The 16130-nt window shown below is 35.0% G+C and overlaps 2 protein-coding genes and 1 pseudogene across 3 annotated transcripts; 1 reads left to right on the top strand and 2 right to left on the bottom strand.

The window, feature by feature from the left end:
• Positions 1 to 706: 706 nt before the first annotated feature.
• Positions 707 to 9377, bottom strand: LOC113673366 (elongin-C). Its single transcript, XM_027189766.2, has 4 exons — positions 9234 to 9377; positions 3854 to 4031; positions 2955 to 3003; positions 707 to 1564 (listed from the first exon to the last, which is right to left on the bottom strand). Exons 2-4 carry the CDS (start codon positions 4029 to 4031, stop codon positions 1423 to 1425), a joined length of 369 nt encoding a protein of 122 aa, XP_027045567.1. The 5' UTR covers positions 9234 to 9377; the 3' UTR covers positions 707 to 1422.
• On the top strand, positions 5017 to 6921 carry LOC149036174 (uncharacterized; annotated as a pseudogene).
• Positions 9378 to 9946: 569 nt separating the features above from the next.
• LOC113673388 (ribonuclease H1) lies at positions 9947 to 14940 on the bottom strand. Of its 2 annotated transcripts, none has more exons than XM_089188575.1 (7): positions 14778 to 14940; positions 13820 to 13955; positions 12983 to 13257; positions 12676 to 12730; positions 11796 to 11880; positions 11053 to 11177; positions 9947 to 10532 (listed from the first exon to the last, which is right to left on the bottom strand). In XM_089188575.1, the coding sequence occupies exons 1-7, from the start codon at positions 14879 to 14881 to the stop codon at positions 10455 to 10457; spliced, it is 858 nt and encodes a 285-aa protein (XP_089044701.1). In that variant the 5' UTR covers positions 14882 to 14940; the 3' UTR covers positions 9947 to 10454. The 2 variants fall into 2 exon arrangements, with proteins under 2 accessions (XP_089044701.1, XP_089044702.1); XM_089188576.1 differs by having other exon boundaries at positions 12983 to 13254.
• Positions 14941 to 16130: the final 1190 nt, after the last annotated feature.

Genomic DNA, 16130 nt, shown 5'->3' with positions numbered 1-16130 from the left:
TGGATGTAGTGAGGATGAGCTCTTCCTGTCATTAAAGAGCCTCTTTGACATTGGAAATGTTGAGGGAATACCATAAACCATCTTAATTTAATGGGTACTTAAAATGCTGGTGGTGCTAAGTGTCATAAGACACTCTAAAACAACTGAGATCCTTAAAGATGACATCATTCAGTGTATGACACAAGCACACTTGAAGAGAAAGAACTCTGAGTGTTCCCAATAGGGATCAAACCTTCTGAGAGGAGACTATATGGGACTACGGGAGACTTGTAGCAGGCTAGGCTGTCAAAATAGGTTCATATCAACAAACTTTCTGCATTCTGCTAGGATAGGAACATTGACACAAAGTTGATACAATGATAATGTAAATAAAGATGAACTGGGGTTCTGGTTGTGACTATGCCAAAAAGAACACCTCTTTCCTGCCACTTCCTTTGGTGTTCATTCCTGTCCTTCTTTGCCTCCCAAATGCTGCCACATATGATAATGAAATCTCTTCTTTTTTACAATTATCCATCATAACTTTAGTATAGTTTTGTTTTGGGCTTTTCACAATTCTCTGTTGATTCTGAAAAGAGTAATTGGTTCAATATCCTTGACATTACACTCTTAGCTATCCTAAAATAGTTTGAAACTTCTCTTGTGATAAAATAATCAAAATGACTGTGCATCAAATAATAATTCACTGAAACCATAATCATTAAAATTACTTTTTATGACCCTTTATTGTTTTTCTTTGGAGCATTTCTCACAGAAATTTTACAAAAACAAGTCAGGTTATCCTTGGTTCACTTATCGAGCCAACAAAGTTAACAAAAAGTACATCAATATAAAATGTGTTTTTGTAATTTTACACTTATGATAGTGACTTATGTATAGTTATCATTTTAAAGCAGTTTTTAAAAAAATTTGCACAGTAAATCTCATATGTGAAAAAGGCTCTTGTAATGGTTATATTTAAATATAAATGAAAATTCCACTCCCTTGTAATCAAACAAACATGTAAATTGAAACAAAATAGAATGTAATTTCATGATCATACCAGTTATTTGGGTAATACTGCACCTAAAATGATTTGTTTTAACCTTCCTTATCAACTTTAACCTGTCTGTTTGCCTTGATCAGTAGAAGATGATTACATAAAAGATCAATTGAGACTGCAGTTAATGAAGTTATTTTGAGGAAATAGGGTATTTATAGGTTTGTGTCCATACCACCAAATTGTAACACAATGTTATGTCAATTGTAGGTTTCTGTTGGGGAGTTATATAAAGAGGTAAACATTTAAAGATAAAAATATGTGCATAATACCAATAAGGATACTAATGGAATATCAGTTAGGATTATAATAGCAATACAAGTCATGCAAAAACAGCTTGGCAAACCATAACAATCTATACCAAAGACACTCATCTGAAAAAATCAACAATCCAGAAAATTGGCAGCCATCAACAACTCCAGTGCAATCTCTGGGGCAATGGGAAATTCTGGAATTTCTGTGCTGCTGTTGGTGTATCGTACTTTGTACATGAAATAAGTACACACTTTGGCCAGCACATGTGAACTGTAATAGAGTTATCTATTGTCAGTCATAAAACATGTCATATGTCACACTTATCAATTTAAACCAATCAACCTTAACAAGGATAGAATACAGCAACAAAGGCCAAGCAAAGCATTGCTTTAACCCTTTCCCTTCATAAAGCCATATGTGAAAAAGCATACCTCTAGGAAAGAGATCACAATCCAGAATACTGGATATATATTACTTGCCATGATACAGCAGCAAGGCAGAGGTCACAGGTTCTAGTCCTATGCCACCCTTGTAAATACCCAACTGTTTTATGTCCCACACTTTACACATCCTAACTTTGGTGTGTTTAATCTGAATCACTTATTTAGAAGATTTTCTGCCCTCCTCCCCCCTCCCCCAGCCTTTGAGCTGTGTCCACTAACAAGTATATAATACTTTAGCGATTATACTTTGTCTGTTGTATTTCTTAAATAATGCAGTTCCAACCAGTGGCATATCAAATGCACTGCAAAATTCTAGAACACCTGAATGTGCATTCTAATTCTCCAAAATAGCCATATTGATTACTAAATAATAATCCTTATAAAAGTACATAATTTACTACAAGGCTTATTTTTATTCATTTGATAGTGCCTTTATAAGGCATCTTTAAGGAACTTCTTAAAAAGCCGCAGCATCCAAAAGAAGTTTGCCATAAGAAAGTTAAATATGAACAATTTGGAACAAATCTATAGGCAAAGCATTGTCAATTATTAAGAACAGTGTATCAGAACCTTAACATGTGGACGTCAAGGGTAATTTGAGCTATAAAACCCTCCAAGGGCTATTACATGTAGTGTTAAAGTATAGGTAATAACTTTATTTTGAGTGCAATTTGGTGTTAATAAGCAAAAGTAAATTTCAAGACAACAAAATTACATGAGCCTATAGGGGCAAATGCAATTTGCAGTCTTTGAAAAATTTACAAGTGCTTATTGACACCACATTGCACAAGAAATCATCTTATTACTTGTTAATAATACACATGAAAAAACATCACAAATAGTCAAGACAAACATAAATTTTGACAGCACACGCCATTTGTAATTTACACCTGTGTTACAACTTTGCACTCATGTTACATGAGAATGTACTCGTTTTCAGCCAATCAATCAGACATGCATAATTTTTTCATGTATATTATAAATACCCCTAAAAATTCCCCTAATCATGCTACATAGTTATACAAGTAGCTAGATTTCAATAATTTGATAGTTATTGATCCACAGAATTTCATTCCACATAAATGCAGCTACCATAGACACTTCTGCTAATGACTGCTAGAGAAGACAGTATCACAATGGTATTTACAATGGGCAAAAAAATCATTGTAGAAGACAGAGACTAAAAATTTTTAAGGCACCACGTATTTTGTACTTACGGAATCTCTCTGAAGTAAACTTCATTGGTTTCATTCTCTGAAAACTGGCCTATGTGAGAAACAATTGAGTATAACAACATCTATTAATTTTCATGTTACATGAAATTTGTATTTTGTTATTTAGCAGTTTGAGATGAGGTACACGATTCTATGAAAGCAATATCTCTCTTGGAAACGTTATTTTGTTATTTAGAAGTCCTTAAATTCTGACATGGTTTGATGCTACTCTGGTTTACGGATTTAATGAATGTAACCAAAGAAGTGATGGCGGCTTACTTCCTGATGCCTATTTACCCCTTGCCAGAAAAAGGCAGTTAATTAGTGATTGTATAAAAAGGACCTCTTGTTGCAGCGTGTAGATCACCCCCGATGAAGGCACTAGACAGGAGTGTTGAAACGTTGGGTCTATGAATTGTAACTTCTTTGGTTACATTCATTAAATCTGTAAATCAGAGTAGCATCAAACCATGTCTGATTGTCCACCTGGTTGCCATTTGAACTTTAAATCCTTAAATTCTATACTTAAAATAATATTGTAACAGGTAACATACATTCTAATATCAAAATAAAAAAAAATACCAATGACAGGACTACACTTGACAGTAACAATTAAGCACTTTCATGTTTTCTAGAAGCATTTTTGATTGTACAGTGTATGCGAACTATTGTCTTGAGTCAAATGATCACAGTATTCTGTCACACAGGAAATTTGTATGCCACTGAGATACTAGAGACAAGGTCAACTTTATCACAACTTTTTTTTGCAACACTGATTGTTGTGAAACTTTAATGTAATGAGGTATGATCATAATGCCTTTTCATCTCACAGAGGAATAGTGAAAACAAACCATAATACCTGAAAACAGAATGGCGTTTTGGAGGTACTGCACAGATCTTACCTGGACCACTTAACATGGCTTTGATTGTTCCTGATGTCAAGGCATAATCCCTGTTGATTATGAATTCATGATCATCACTGGATATCAGCTTGACATACATAGCATTTGGTCCCTCACAGCCTCCATATTCAGCCTCTGTTTGGCCTTCTTCCAGCTTTTTGTCATCAGTGTCTGTCATCTTCACAAAGGGGAAGTAACAGAGCATCAAGTGTTAGTTGTGAGATGAAGGTACCATGTATGATGTTTTTACTGGGATACCTGTGGTAGCCCAGTATTAAAACACCTTTGCTTTTTTGTTGTCTTTTTCCTCTGCCACAAAATGGAAAAATTGTGCAATAGTGCCTGTGGTCATTGGGCCCTCAACACCATGACAACTAACTGTGATCCAATGAGGATGAAGGTGTTCACATGCTGATCAGAAGTGTTATCTTGATGATGATTGATGTTGTCATGCATGGACAGGGCCAGGTCACCTGATGAACCACAAGATTTTTGCCTATAAAACTCTTTTGTAAGCCATTCTGTAATAATTGTTCTGGGGTTGTTGTTTTGGCAATGGAGGTTCAACATTTTTGGTTTATGATTACCTGGAGCTTTATGGCGCAAATGCTCAAAATACTTACAGAAGCATACACAAGTAGTATTGTTCACAGCCAATCCACACTAAAAGCTGTTATTGAGCGGTGTTTTTGGAATGAATGAGTCGCAAACGCTTGAAAGCTGTGAAAACCTTGCATGCATTGAAAGCCATGAAAGCCTTGTATGCCAGGTATACCAACATCTTAATTGAAAAACGTACACTTATTGAAAAAAGCAAAATCTTAAATCTGAAACCAAACTGCATATATTCTATGCAATCTATTGAACAGCACTTCTACCATGAGACTGGAGAACAAAACCCTAATGGATGCAAACTGCTTGTGAAGAAAGATGCCATGTTGGATTCACTCAATGCCAAGGAACATAGCTATGATAACAGTACAAATGGTATTAATTTCATGATCAGAAAGGTGAATCTTATGTTTGTTTTCACCGCAGTTGTATGGATGTTCTTTTTTAATAAATACATGATCCAAAATCCTGTGTTTTTTGTGTATAATGTTATTATGTTATCTATTGTTTATGCAATTGTCTTGTGGGCTAATTTCTATGTAAAGTTGATGATGTCTTCAACAAAAGCTGCCATGAATAGCTTTGATGAATGTAACATATTTGAGAAAGCTTCTCAGATATCTGTTATTGTATGTGATAATAAGCTTAATAATAGCAATGATGAAGCTTTTTAATAAATACAGTCCATAACTGTAGATCTTGATACAACAAATTTGTTTATTTTAATTGTCCTCGTACACATGGTATTTGTGTTTGTAATTGTGAGCCCTGCAGAATACCAAAAAAAAGAATTAAACGTAATTTGAAGAAATCTAGGAAAGTAAGACATTTACTTTGAACCTGCATTAGAAAAAGCATATCGAAGTCTTCCCAAATGCATCTTTTTACATATAAAGCTTGTGAAAAAATATATGCACATGGAATCAGATGTGAGAATAAAGGGAAAATGAAATATCCCTCTTCTGCAGTCAGGAGAAAATATCGAAAGTCTAACAAATACAGGATACTGAAAATGCAAAACCAATATCCACATGTAATAAACAGTCCAAAGCCAAAGCAGTCAAATGCATGGAGGTCTAATTAAGTACCAAATACATACTTATAAAAATCTGAATCACAGGGTAAATTATTTTAAGTCTTATCTTTCTGGGGATATAGAAACAAACCCTGGTCCTGTTATTAATTCTCCTAAAACAATTCAAGCTCCTTACAGTCAAGACAATGTGGCAATTTTTGGGTTAAATGCTGGTACACAGTGTGTAGCCATGTCACTTGCTTTCCCTCATATATAACAAGAGGAATAGTATTGTATCCTCAATGGACTTGGTTAATATCATGAACATTGGTAATTAATTGTATTCTGGTCTATCTAGTCTATCCAAGCAATCCTATTTACTGTTAACAGAAGTACCTAAAATGATAATAGTGTTCAATATTAACTATCAGCTTCAATATAGTCCAAGCTATACTGGTACTATACATGGTACTTGTGAAGTACAAGATTTCAATTATTGTATGTAATTTGCTAGTGCTATGCAGGCTTTGCTTAAACAAAATTATAATTCCTTTTTTTAACAATCCTTAGTACTACAGTAGGTTTTTACTGGTATTTGATTCTCAAGGTAGAGATTCATATGGTATGCCCCATCCTCAAGGAACTTGTGTAGTGTTAGAAGTTAACACCTTAAATAAGCTGATAAACTATTTTGAAGGTCTTTATCAAAATCCAAATGTTTCATTTGAACTCTAAGGTGTACATATTAATGAAAAACAATGTGATATGACAGATATTTCTGATCAACAGTTGTCAGCTGTCCCCCTTGAAGCAAATCATGCAGATGCTGAAATTACAACCATTCATATTCCCTTGTTATGCTGTTGTGCCACATCTTTCTATAGCATTTGTTCTTCCATTATCAAATATTGTGGGTATTGGAATTCACAGACTCTAAATAGAATCACTGACCATGCAATCAAGTTTTACAACAAAAAACTCAATGGCGATAACAATGCACTCACTATCAACAACTTCCCAAGGATACTTCAAATATATAATGCAGATATTAATATTGCCTTTAATTGGAGAAATAAGGAGTACTATGATGCACATCTCGTGGTAGCAAATTATTACTTAAATAATTACTACTGGGTTTTCAATGTGGATTTCAAATTATTGCTTCAGCTGTATTTTTCAGCACAATAATATGAAAACAAAAGCAAAAAGGGTTAAGTACTATATTATAAGATTCAGTCCTAATGGCATAACTTTTCAAATTAAGATTAGGGAAGGTCCATATTATATTTGCTCTGTTTGTAACAGAATACTATACAGAAAAACCGTTATCCAGTTAAAAAAACAAATGTACAACACTCAGCAAGAACTATTTACTGAGTTGTATACCCATGATTCCTTTCTGTCTTGGAATGACCTATCACCTGATGACAACCTTTTTTGAAATAGATGTATGCCCTTGGCCAGACTTGAGCTCGCTATTTCAGTATACTAGTCTAACACACCCATAGTATCACTATAATTGATCCCAAGGATCCAGTACCATCCAGGTATCCCAGTTACCCTGCTCACAGGGTCTAGTTACGTCCAATTCTGAAAGTTAATTTCCTGTTCAGAAAGTTAATTGGGCATTGCAGATCAGAGAATTTTTTCTCCCACTACACAAAATTATAAGGTTAAATTTCCAAACCTTAGCCATTTTCTTTTCAATATAGATAAGCTTCTCCACTGACTTCAATTTTTTTCTTTTGCCTTTATATTTTTTTGTGAAATAACTTCCTGCTTAGCAACATGTACCTTAACTGCCTTTGTAAAGTAAAGAGAATTAAGTGCTAAATTGAGATAATTCTGGCAACAGCTGATGATCAAGTTTATTCTTAGCACCTCTCTTTTTTATGACACATTGATATTGTAAGAAGAAGTTGCAGTTTAACCCTTTACCTGCCATGAGTGACCGATGCAGAATTTCTCCTCTCAATTTCAATTTCAGTATTACAAAACAAAGTGATAAGAATAAAGACAAATAGCGTTTAGGGGATTATTACCAGACTCAATACCAAATTCTCATTACTCACATTATAGGAACTGTATAGTACTCACTAAGAGGAATCATTAGTGAGATGCTGAGTGAAAGGGTTAATCACCTTTGGGAGTAAAACTGCTAAATATCCTGAAAACAGACAACTCTCTAAGCTAGCAACCTAGAGACATTTTGTGATACAGGGATAGCTAATTAAAAACTATTTGGGAGAGAGAGATATTAGCCTACATTGTATACAGAGCTTTTGAAAGAGATGGCAGACAGCCAAAACAGCCGGCTAGTCTGCCATCTTAACCTCAATCTACAAAAAATGTTTATGAAATTAGCTGAATGATTGAAATACCATCTGAGAAATTTGTACAGCATCTATTTCTCAGTTTTGAGTTCAATTGAAAGCCTAATTGACCAGTATCAGGTTGAGATGTGTGAATCAATTACACATTGCGAATTTACTCTGAGAATCTTGGAACATCTACACATTTTAACTGAATTGTTTACAGTCTTTTGTGTAAAGTGACAAAACAACATGGCTGCTTCCATTTTGCCTTTCTAACTCTCTAATTCATTGACAGCCCGAGTATAGCAGGGTTTTTAACAAGAAATGCAGTAGCTGGAGAACACCATCAAGTAACAGAAAAAGATTCTCACATCTAAGTAAAATACACCTTAGACTATCCAAATATAGCATGAGAATTCTCACTACTTCCTTTCCCTTGTGAACTTCCTGACATAGGGTTTACAACATGCAGTTGATTTAAAGCTAAAGTTGATGTAAAAATGTTTAAGGCACCTTTTATTTCTCATTTAAACCAACAATTCCATGTGTCCCCCTTCAGAGGATTACTTGCTATACCTTTCATTGGAAAGCTGTATCGATGATTGTGAAAGAAATATAACTTATCTTCATGGCTACTTAAGGAAATGGTGGGGCGCTAATAATGCCACAGTTAAAAAGATATCTCACTAAAAAAAGTGGAGAAATGTAAATTTACATATATTCTTCCTTTCAAGGCATACTATATCCGAACAAAGCCACGTGAGGTATATCTCACAGATAATATTTATGGTAAGGGATAAGAAGAAGGGAATAATGCATTCCCTCAGTTAAAACTGAAGGAAAATAACGTCAAGAAAAGCTATCTTAAATTTTTACTTTTAAAAGCGTTATAAACAATATTCAAGGGAGTGCAATGAGACTAATAAGGTTTTGTTCGTGAGTTTTAGAAGTTGTTATCCTAAATCTAATATATATTTATTCAATTGAAACATTCTTGGTCAAATTTCTGTCAAAAATATTTCGATGGACTAAAACGTACTACAGTTTTCCTGTGTTAAATTAACCTATATTCATACTGTGAGCTTAATTTAAAAGTAAGATTCATCGAAAAAAAGTCTACAGCCTGCACGACTTCACTCGACAGTGACAGTCAGTCGGCAAACTTCTGAGTTTGTACGACATAAATTTTATTCCATGAATCGACTATTAAAGAAAAATAACCAAGAGTACGATGAATCAGTTTAGAAATTCTGAAGAACTGCTCTATGACTAAAATAAATGAGGACATAGCTTATGAAATTTAGAAAAAAAGACCTTTTTCCGATTTCAGTCATGCATGCTTAGCGACAACATGCAGAATATATTCAACGCACACAACAAAAGCGATTAAACAAACTAAAAAATTCGATGTAGAGGGAGACTCCGTGCAATTACGTACCTTTCTGGTTATTCAGGCTGTTCAGACGTCGACTGAAGAGAACTGAGAACATCAGTTAAAAGTGGTAAGCCCAGCGCTTTTTATCACAATGCCTCTAATAAACCTTATCTAAGACTGTTGTCCAGATCATAAACGGCCTTGTTCGAGCGGGAAATGTTAAGATAAAACCTGGTAACTAGTTGCATTCCTTGCACGCGGTTTTGCGCGCGCAGAAAAGGCTGTCACGGAAATGACAGAGTGTAGTAAACCAGATGTGACAATGAAATTATGAAAAGCGAATGATCCAAACCCAAGTTTTATCCGAGGCCTAAAACTGAAAAGAAAATAAAGATAAGTATTTTAACTACAGTGTGCAATTTTTGGGAAAAAAGGAAAGGAAATAACCGTGAGCAGTGACCAGGAAAAAATAGTCATTATTATTACTTAGGTTTCGGTTTTACAACACTCCAAAAATCCAAAAGCGCTCTCTATGCACCTGATAATTGATTATCAAGGTAGTGTAAATAAAGAGTGCAAGAAAGAAAACCCTGGACCACCTTCCACGATACATTTAAAAAATGTACCTATTTGCTAGAAATGGTTGTCTTAACTGTACCTCATGGCTTTTTTGATTACTAAATGACATTCATGTGACCCCTGATAAACTAAGAAGGTATCGCTATTTTAATTATATCCACAAACATGTTATGAAAACCGATATGATCATGTTATCATCACTTAGCAGCTTTATTGTTTCACTAACAAATATTTTACAAGATAAATTCCCTTAGGGAAATATCAAATACAATATCTTACACTGAAAGTTTTCATATGTAATGCTACCATTAAGTTACTGCACTAGAACCCTCTTATCTATTTAAGTTCTCAATGACATGTCTACAAATCATACTAGCTCCCACAACATGGTGAAGAAGAATTTATTTCATTTAGTTACATTCTAATAAATATTTTTGTTCATCTCTCTTCATAATTTTGAAAAGAATACATCTCTTTTCTTTTGAAGGAGATTTTTTTATTTGACTGTGATTTATGACAATACAGTTATACAACAGAAATATCAATAACCATTTATAATTTTAGTCTACAACAACATATCAGAAACAAAACAACCTACAAAGATGAAATTAAGTGAAATATATTTGTAAAGTTTTTCTAAGATTGGAGATTACAAATGTTTTCAGAAGTTGAAAATAACAATTATTTTTGTATTGATTCACTGTTTTATTTCATGGCTCCTTCTCTGGCAAGCTCATCTGCAGCTTCATTTCCTATGTTCCCCTGATGTCCTCGAACATGAGTCTATGAGAACCACAAACAAAAAAGAAAGCAAAATGAAAGTCTTCTAAGATGATTAATAAGCTGTTATTGGATGAAGCTGCAAATTTTTGTCAGTGGAGAGCACAAGATGGATGTGCTTGCCATTGACAGATAATGTTTTACAATAACAGAGCTTAATATATTGTTTTATTGTAACATTTTTGCCTTTGTTTTTTGAACTTATTTTCAAGAGCCTCTCTCTGATATTCCAAATACGTTTGCAATCTCCAATTTTCCACAGGAGAGCATCAATACAATAGCCATACATGAATATTATTTGCAACAAAACACAGTTCAAAAGAAAAGCACATATTGTACATGAGCAGACCACTATTTTTAGACTATCATTTTCAGGTTGAAAGGTGAGCTCTTGGCAAACAAGATGGATGGAAAGAAACATGATTCTAATTTAATTTAGTACAACCTACAAGTATAATGGTAATCTTGGTATAATTTATTATGTTACCTACAGTATACTTTTTTCAGATCTATAAAAACATACCCATTTTACATCAATTTCATCACACAGTTTGGTCAGTTTCTGAAATTCCACCTTATTCTTCACTTCAGTTCCATTGACTGTTTTCCAGCCATTTTTCTTCCATCTTTTACACCAGTCTGTGGCTCCTACAAATAAATAAATAAATACCAGTAAATTAATACCGGTAGATGTAGATGAAAGAAAAAGAAACCAAAACAATGACTTTTAACCCTTAACCTCATAGCATTAGTACAATGTACATGTATATATATTCACCATACTGTTCTCTATATATCTGGCATGAAAAAGCAAGGAGGATCTGTTTAACAGTCACAAGCCTCTTAATTTGCTGATCACCTCCTTTATTCTCATGACCCTAATGTTTGATCCAGGGTGCTATAGTGTAAGGAGAAATTAGATGCCAGTCTCTGTTAGAGTTAAAAGGGTTTATAGAAAATTAGTACCTAAAGTTTAATTTTAACAAGCAGTAAAACCACCTAATAAATTAGAAATCAGCTAGATCTATTTAATGACTGTTCTAAGGTCCATTGCATAACATGATGCATTAAAATTTCCAGTAAAAATCAAACCTTCCGCATAAAGATCAAAGATTCTGCAGAGAAACTTCTTCTCACAAATGTACTATAATTATTAAGACACTGGCCACATTGTCCAACTGAGATGTGGCAAAATTAAGGAAACTAGATTGCCGGTATTTGGACTAGACATAGGTTTTATCCTGATAAATCATCAATTTGTCTCACCTTTGATAGTATAATTGCTGTCTGTCCTGATCTCTAGTGTTTTGTATCCCATTTCTTTCGCTGTTTCAAGAGCTTTGACAGCAGCCTGATGGAAATAAAATTTAAGAATTGATACTTAGTACTTTTGGAATCCTCAAGACACCATCCTAACAAAAAGTGAAAACAGTGGTATGCATGACATCTTTTCTTTGCAAAGTTAAGTACTGATAGTAAAGCAAAAAACTAGCTGCTATTATATCTTTAAAACAAAATACATACAAATGTAGCAAACTTTCTTAGTAACATGAAAGCCTTTTATTGCATGAACACTGTTTAGATTACTGGAAAACACTCCAAAAAAAGAGCCAGTGAAATAAAAAATAAATTCCATCAAAAATTTTTGGTCACCATTGCTTGTTTTGATCCTGAGCACTGATTAGTAGAACTGAATTTAATTGAAGTTTTTTAATTTGTTGCCCATAAATTAATTGGTTAGTTTTGTTTAAATGGCACACACAATAAATGTAAATAGAATAAGAGAAATGGTAAATCAGTAAAGAGATAGAGAGTCTCTGTGGGTCAGTGGTAGAGCATTGGAGCGTGGAATCTAAAGGTCAGAGGTTCAATTCCTCATGGGGACTCAGAATTTTTTTCTTCGTCCCACACTTGTGACAAGATAAAAGAAGCATCTTTCTCTATCAATAAGCATATTTTCCATACTGTTCTCCATACATTTCTAAGGTACAATTCTTTAGTGAGTGATCATTTCCTATATTCTCATGACCTTAATATTTGATTCAGAGCTGATATTGTAAGGAGAAATTAGATGCTGGTCATTTTTAGGGGTCAAAGGGTTAAGGTGAAGAAATAGAACAGAGTCAGTGAATGTCAGAGTTCTCACCATTATTTCTGCCCTTTGGTTGGTTTGTTCCCCTTCTAGTCGCTCACTTACATTTCTTTAAAGAAAACATAAAAAGAAGCCGTAAGCAAAGTGAAACTCAAATAAGAGACTGCTTGTATTTAGTACATAAGAAATTGTGTGTAAAAACTATTTACATCCTCAGGATATCCAGTCCCTTAGTAGATACCTATGTCTTTCTTTTCAAAGAATTAATTTTAATTGATTTCTGCCACAACTACTGGATTGGGAAATAAAAACACAAAAAATCTTATGGTTTATTACCAGCATGATAAAAGTTAAAGGATACCTGGTATTTTTTGGACCCCAGTAAACACCAATGCCCGCTCTAGCACCCTTCTTTCCATTCTTTGTGCAGCCCCCATCAGTATATACCACAGGTCGATCTCCTGAAGAGGAGTCGTCATTACTTAAGGATGATATTGAAGAACTGGTCCAGCTTGAGCCAATCCCAGAGTTTCTATAAGGTTTAGAGAACTTACTGCCTTTTGAGTTCAAGGACCTTGCATTGTCAAATTGGTCGTTGCCACACATCTCATGGAAAGTTCTCTTTCTGCTTTCCTGCTGACCACAAGCCAAATATTTTACAGTGAGTACCTAAAATACATGACCTAAGGTGTCCTTCAGCATACTGTGAGAGTAAAGCATTTTGCCAGAGCAGAACACAAATCCACCAAATCTGTCAAGTTAAGGTCCACCTGGCTGGTCACTAGGCTTCTATGTCTCCCATATTATCCTACAAATGAGTACAATTCAACCATATAATAATGCCACATTTGATCTCCTTTCAATCCTTTCACTCTATGAGTGACCAATACTGAATTTCTCTTAAGAATATTAAAACATTATGAAGCAGACAAGTGATCAAAAAAAAGAATAACATCAATTAGGAAATTATTACTTGTTCTAATATCAAATTCTCTGAAATATCATCATGAGAATTGTACAGCAGACAGTAAGGAGAATTAAAAAAATGGGAACTTTGGAGTGAAAGGGTTAAGGTTCACCCAGCTGGTCCAGGCTTATGGGTCTCTCACCTAATCCTCACATTCAACAGAATGCAATTAAAGTACACCACATATGATCTCCTTGTAAACCAACCATTAATAAGTTTATCAACACTTACAGATGGAGCTGCTACAGCTGAGGTCAAAGACCCACTAGATTTAAGTCCTGAGACAAAACTCTTAGCCTCATCCTCTGTGGAGAACTTCTTATATCTTGCACCAGGAAAGCCTTTAACATAACTCTCACATTCCTTCCTGAAATAATGCAAATGTTAGTCAGAATCCAGCTGGAAAATATTCTTATTTTGCTAAAACTCAATGGAATTGTATCCTTAGTCAGTCTATAGCGGACAATCCAACTATCTTGTTCAGGCTGGAGACCTTCAGTTATGGAAAATAATTTCCACTCTACCATTTGCTTAATGTTCTCACTTTTCCTTTTGTAGCTCTCATCTGATGTAAGTAAGGTGTGATGAGCAAGTTTTTTTCTCACTGTTTTGACTAAGACGTCACAGGTTTACAAGCTGACAAGCTTGTCAGTAAGTGAGTAATATAATATGATTGGCAATACCTCTATTGGGGGCGACATGACAATACCAGGGGGGGGATGAAGTGAGTCAGGTGGAGGGGACGTGATCACAACCTGTCACCCGCTACCGCAGGTCATTGGACAATGGTACACACGAGGGTGGGGTTAACATTACCCATTTTCTCCGATCCAAATTAAGCTCAAATGGTTTAACGCTTTCACAACTCTGTTTTTATAAAAATTACGCAAGACAATTCAACCAAGAATGCTCAGATGTCGTAACAAATGGGATGATAGCAAACTCTCGATCCATAAATCAAGCCTTGTAAGAAGTTTGCACCTTCCAGCACCTTGATGCTACTCTGGTTTGCAGATTTCTAGTGCCTGATGAAGGCACTAGACAGGAGTGTCGAAACGTTGGGTCTATTAATTGTAACTTCTTCGGTTACATTCATTAAATCTGCAAACCAGAGTAGCATCAAACTATGTCTGATTGTCCACCTGGTTGCCGTGTGAACTTTAATATATTTTATTTTAAGAATTCATACCATGTTCGAAATACACCCGTCTTCCTTCCAGTCCGTACAGCATAGAAGCCACCCTTTCCTCCCATTGTCAAGGCATTAAAAATGCTCTGCACTCTAGCTAACATGAACTATAGAACGGATCAGTTGTTCAAAATGGCGCCAAAGAAGGCTAGGTAACCTATCATTAGTGTCCAGACTCTAGCAGCCAAGCAGTGATGACTAGCGAGTATTACTGAATCGCGCTCCAAATGTCGCAGCGATGTCTACATCGGAGAGAGACACTATTCATGACTCAGAGGACTGAGGCCTGCGCCCTTAAGCTTGTAATCCACAGGGCAATGATGAATTATTGAAAATTCGGATCAATATCAGTATCTGAGCAACTGCCCACCGACCCCTCCCCAACCCAACATTAACCCTAAGTTGTTATCAATAGACTGTTGTTGGGTTAGGGGAGGGGTAGGTGGGCAGTTGCCCAGATACTGATATTGATCCGAAAAATAAATTCTTCGTATGTCAGCGTCAATAAATGCTTCACATCTCAGTATTTATACCTATATTGTTTAAACCAGAGTGACATAGATTGCTGGTGGCCCAAAATTTTCCAGTATGGCTCTCCACTTGTGATGTTTCATGAAACGGTTTCTTTCCCCCTAGAAATTGACGGGGAGAAGAATTTTTATGAACAGCTAAGATCCAAATGCCTTTCAAACGGAACATCCTTCGCGTCAAACACTAATTAAACTAACAACATGACTGAAACTCGTTTTCATGCGTTTTTGAACGCGTTTTATTTTCTATTGGCCCTATAACTGCTCTTTTGGTAGCGGTATTTCTTTGTAATATAGCAACATCACATTGCTATAGCACGAACTGGGGCAGTAATGTCGACTACGTGTACGTTTTAGTCTTAAAATTTTGCTATTTTATCTTGAATGAGCATAAATCTTCGCTGAGCAATAAGTTCTCTTTTGATGGGGCACAGAAGTACTAGGATATCCAACAAAATAAAACTGCAGCTAGAAAAAATTAAGTAGTACAACGTTTTTATATGGGGAAACTAATGCATGCATACATTTGAAAACGTTATTTCTCGTAGGAAGTGTAAAAAAGTTGTTTCAAGGTAATCTGGTATTATCAACTAAGTTGATAACGTAAATTGGCCACCAGAGTTTGAGAGCTGACGTTTCGAGCGTTAATCCTTCGTCAGAGCGAACTCTTACCGGTGGCCAATTTATGTTATCAACTCAGTTTTTAATACCAAATTACCTTGTTATACTCTCCCACCGACACAGCACCACAGATTCTTAAGAAACTACCCCCTTTATTAAAATTTTGCTGTTTATTTTGGTTAACGTATCTCATGAAGTTGTT

This window comes from Pocillopora damicornis, chromosome 12 (genome assembly GCF_964200805.1).
Source record: "Pocillopora damicornis chromosome 12, jaPocDami1.2, whole genome shotgun sequence".
Lineage (NCBI taxonomy): Eukaryota > Metazoa > Cnidaria > Anthozoa > Scleractinia > Pocilloporidae > Pocillopora > Pocillopora damicornis.
The sequence above is the reverse complement of the archived record's forward strand: the minus strand, read 5'-3'. Positions and strand labels throughout refer to the sequence as shown.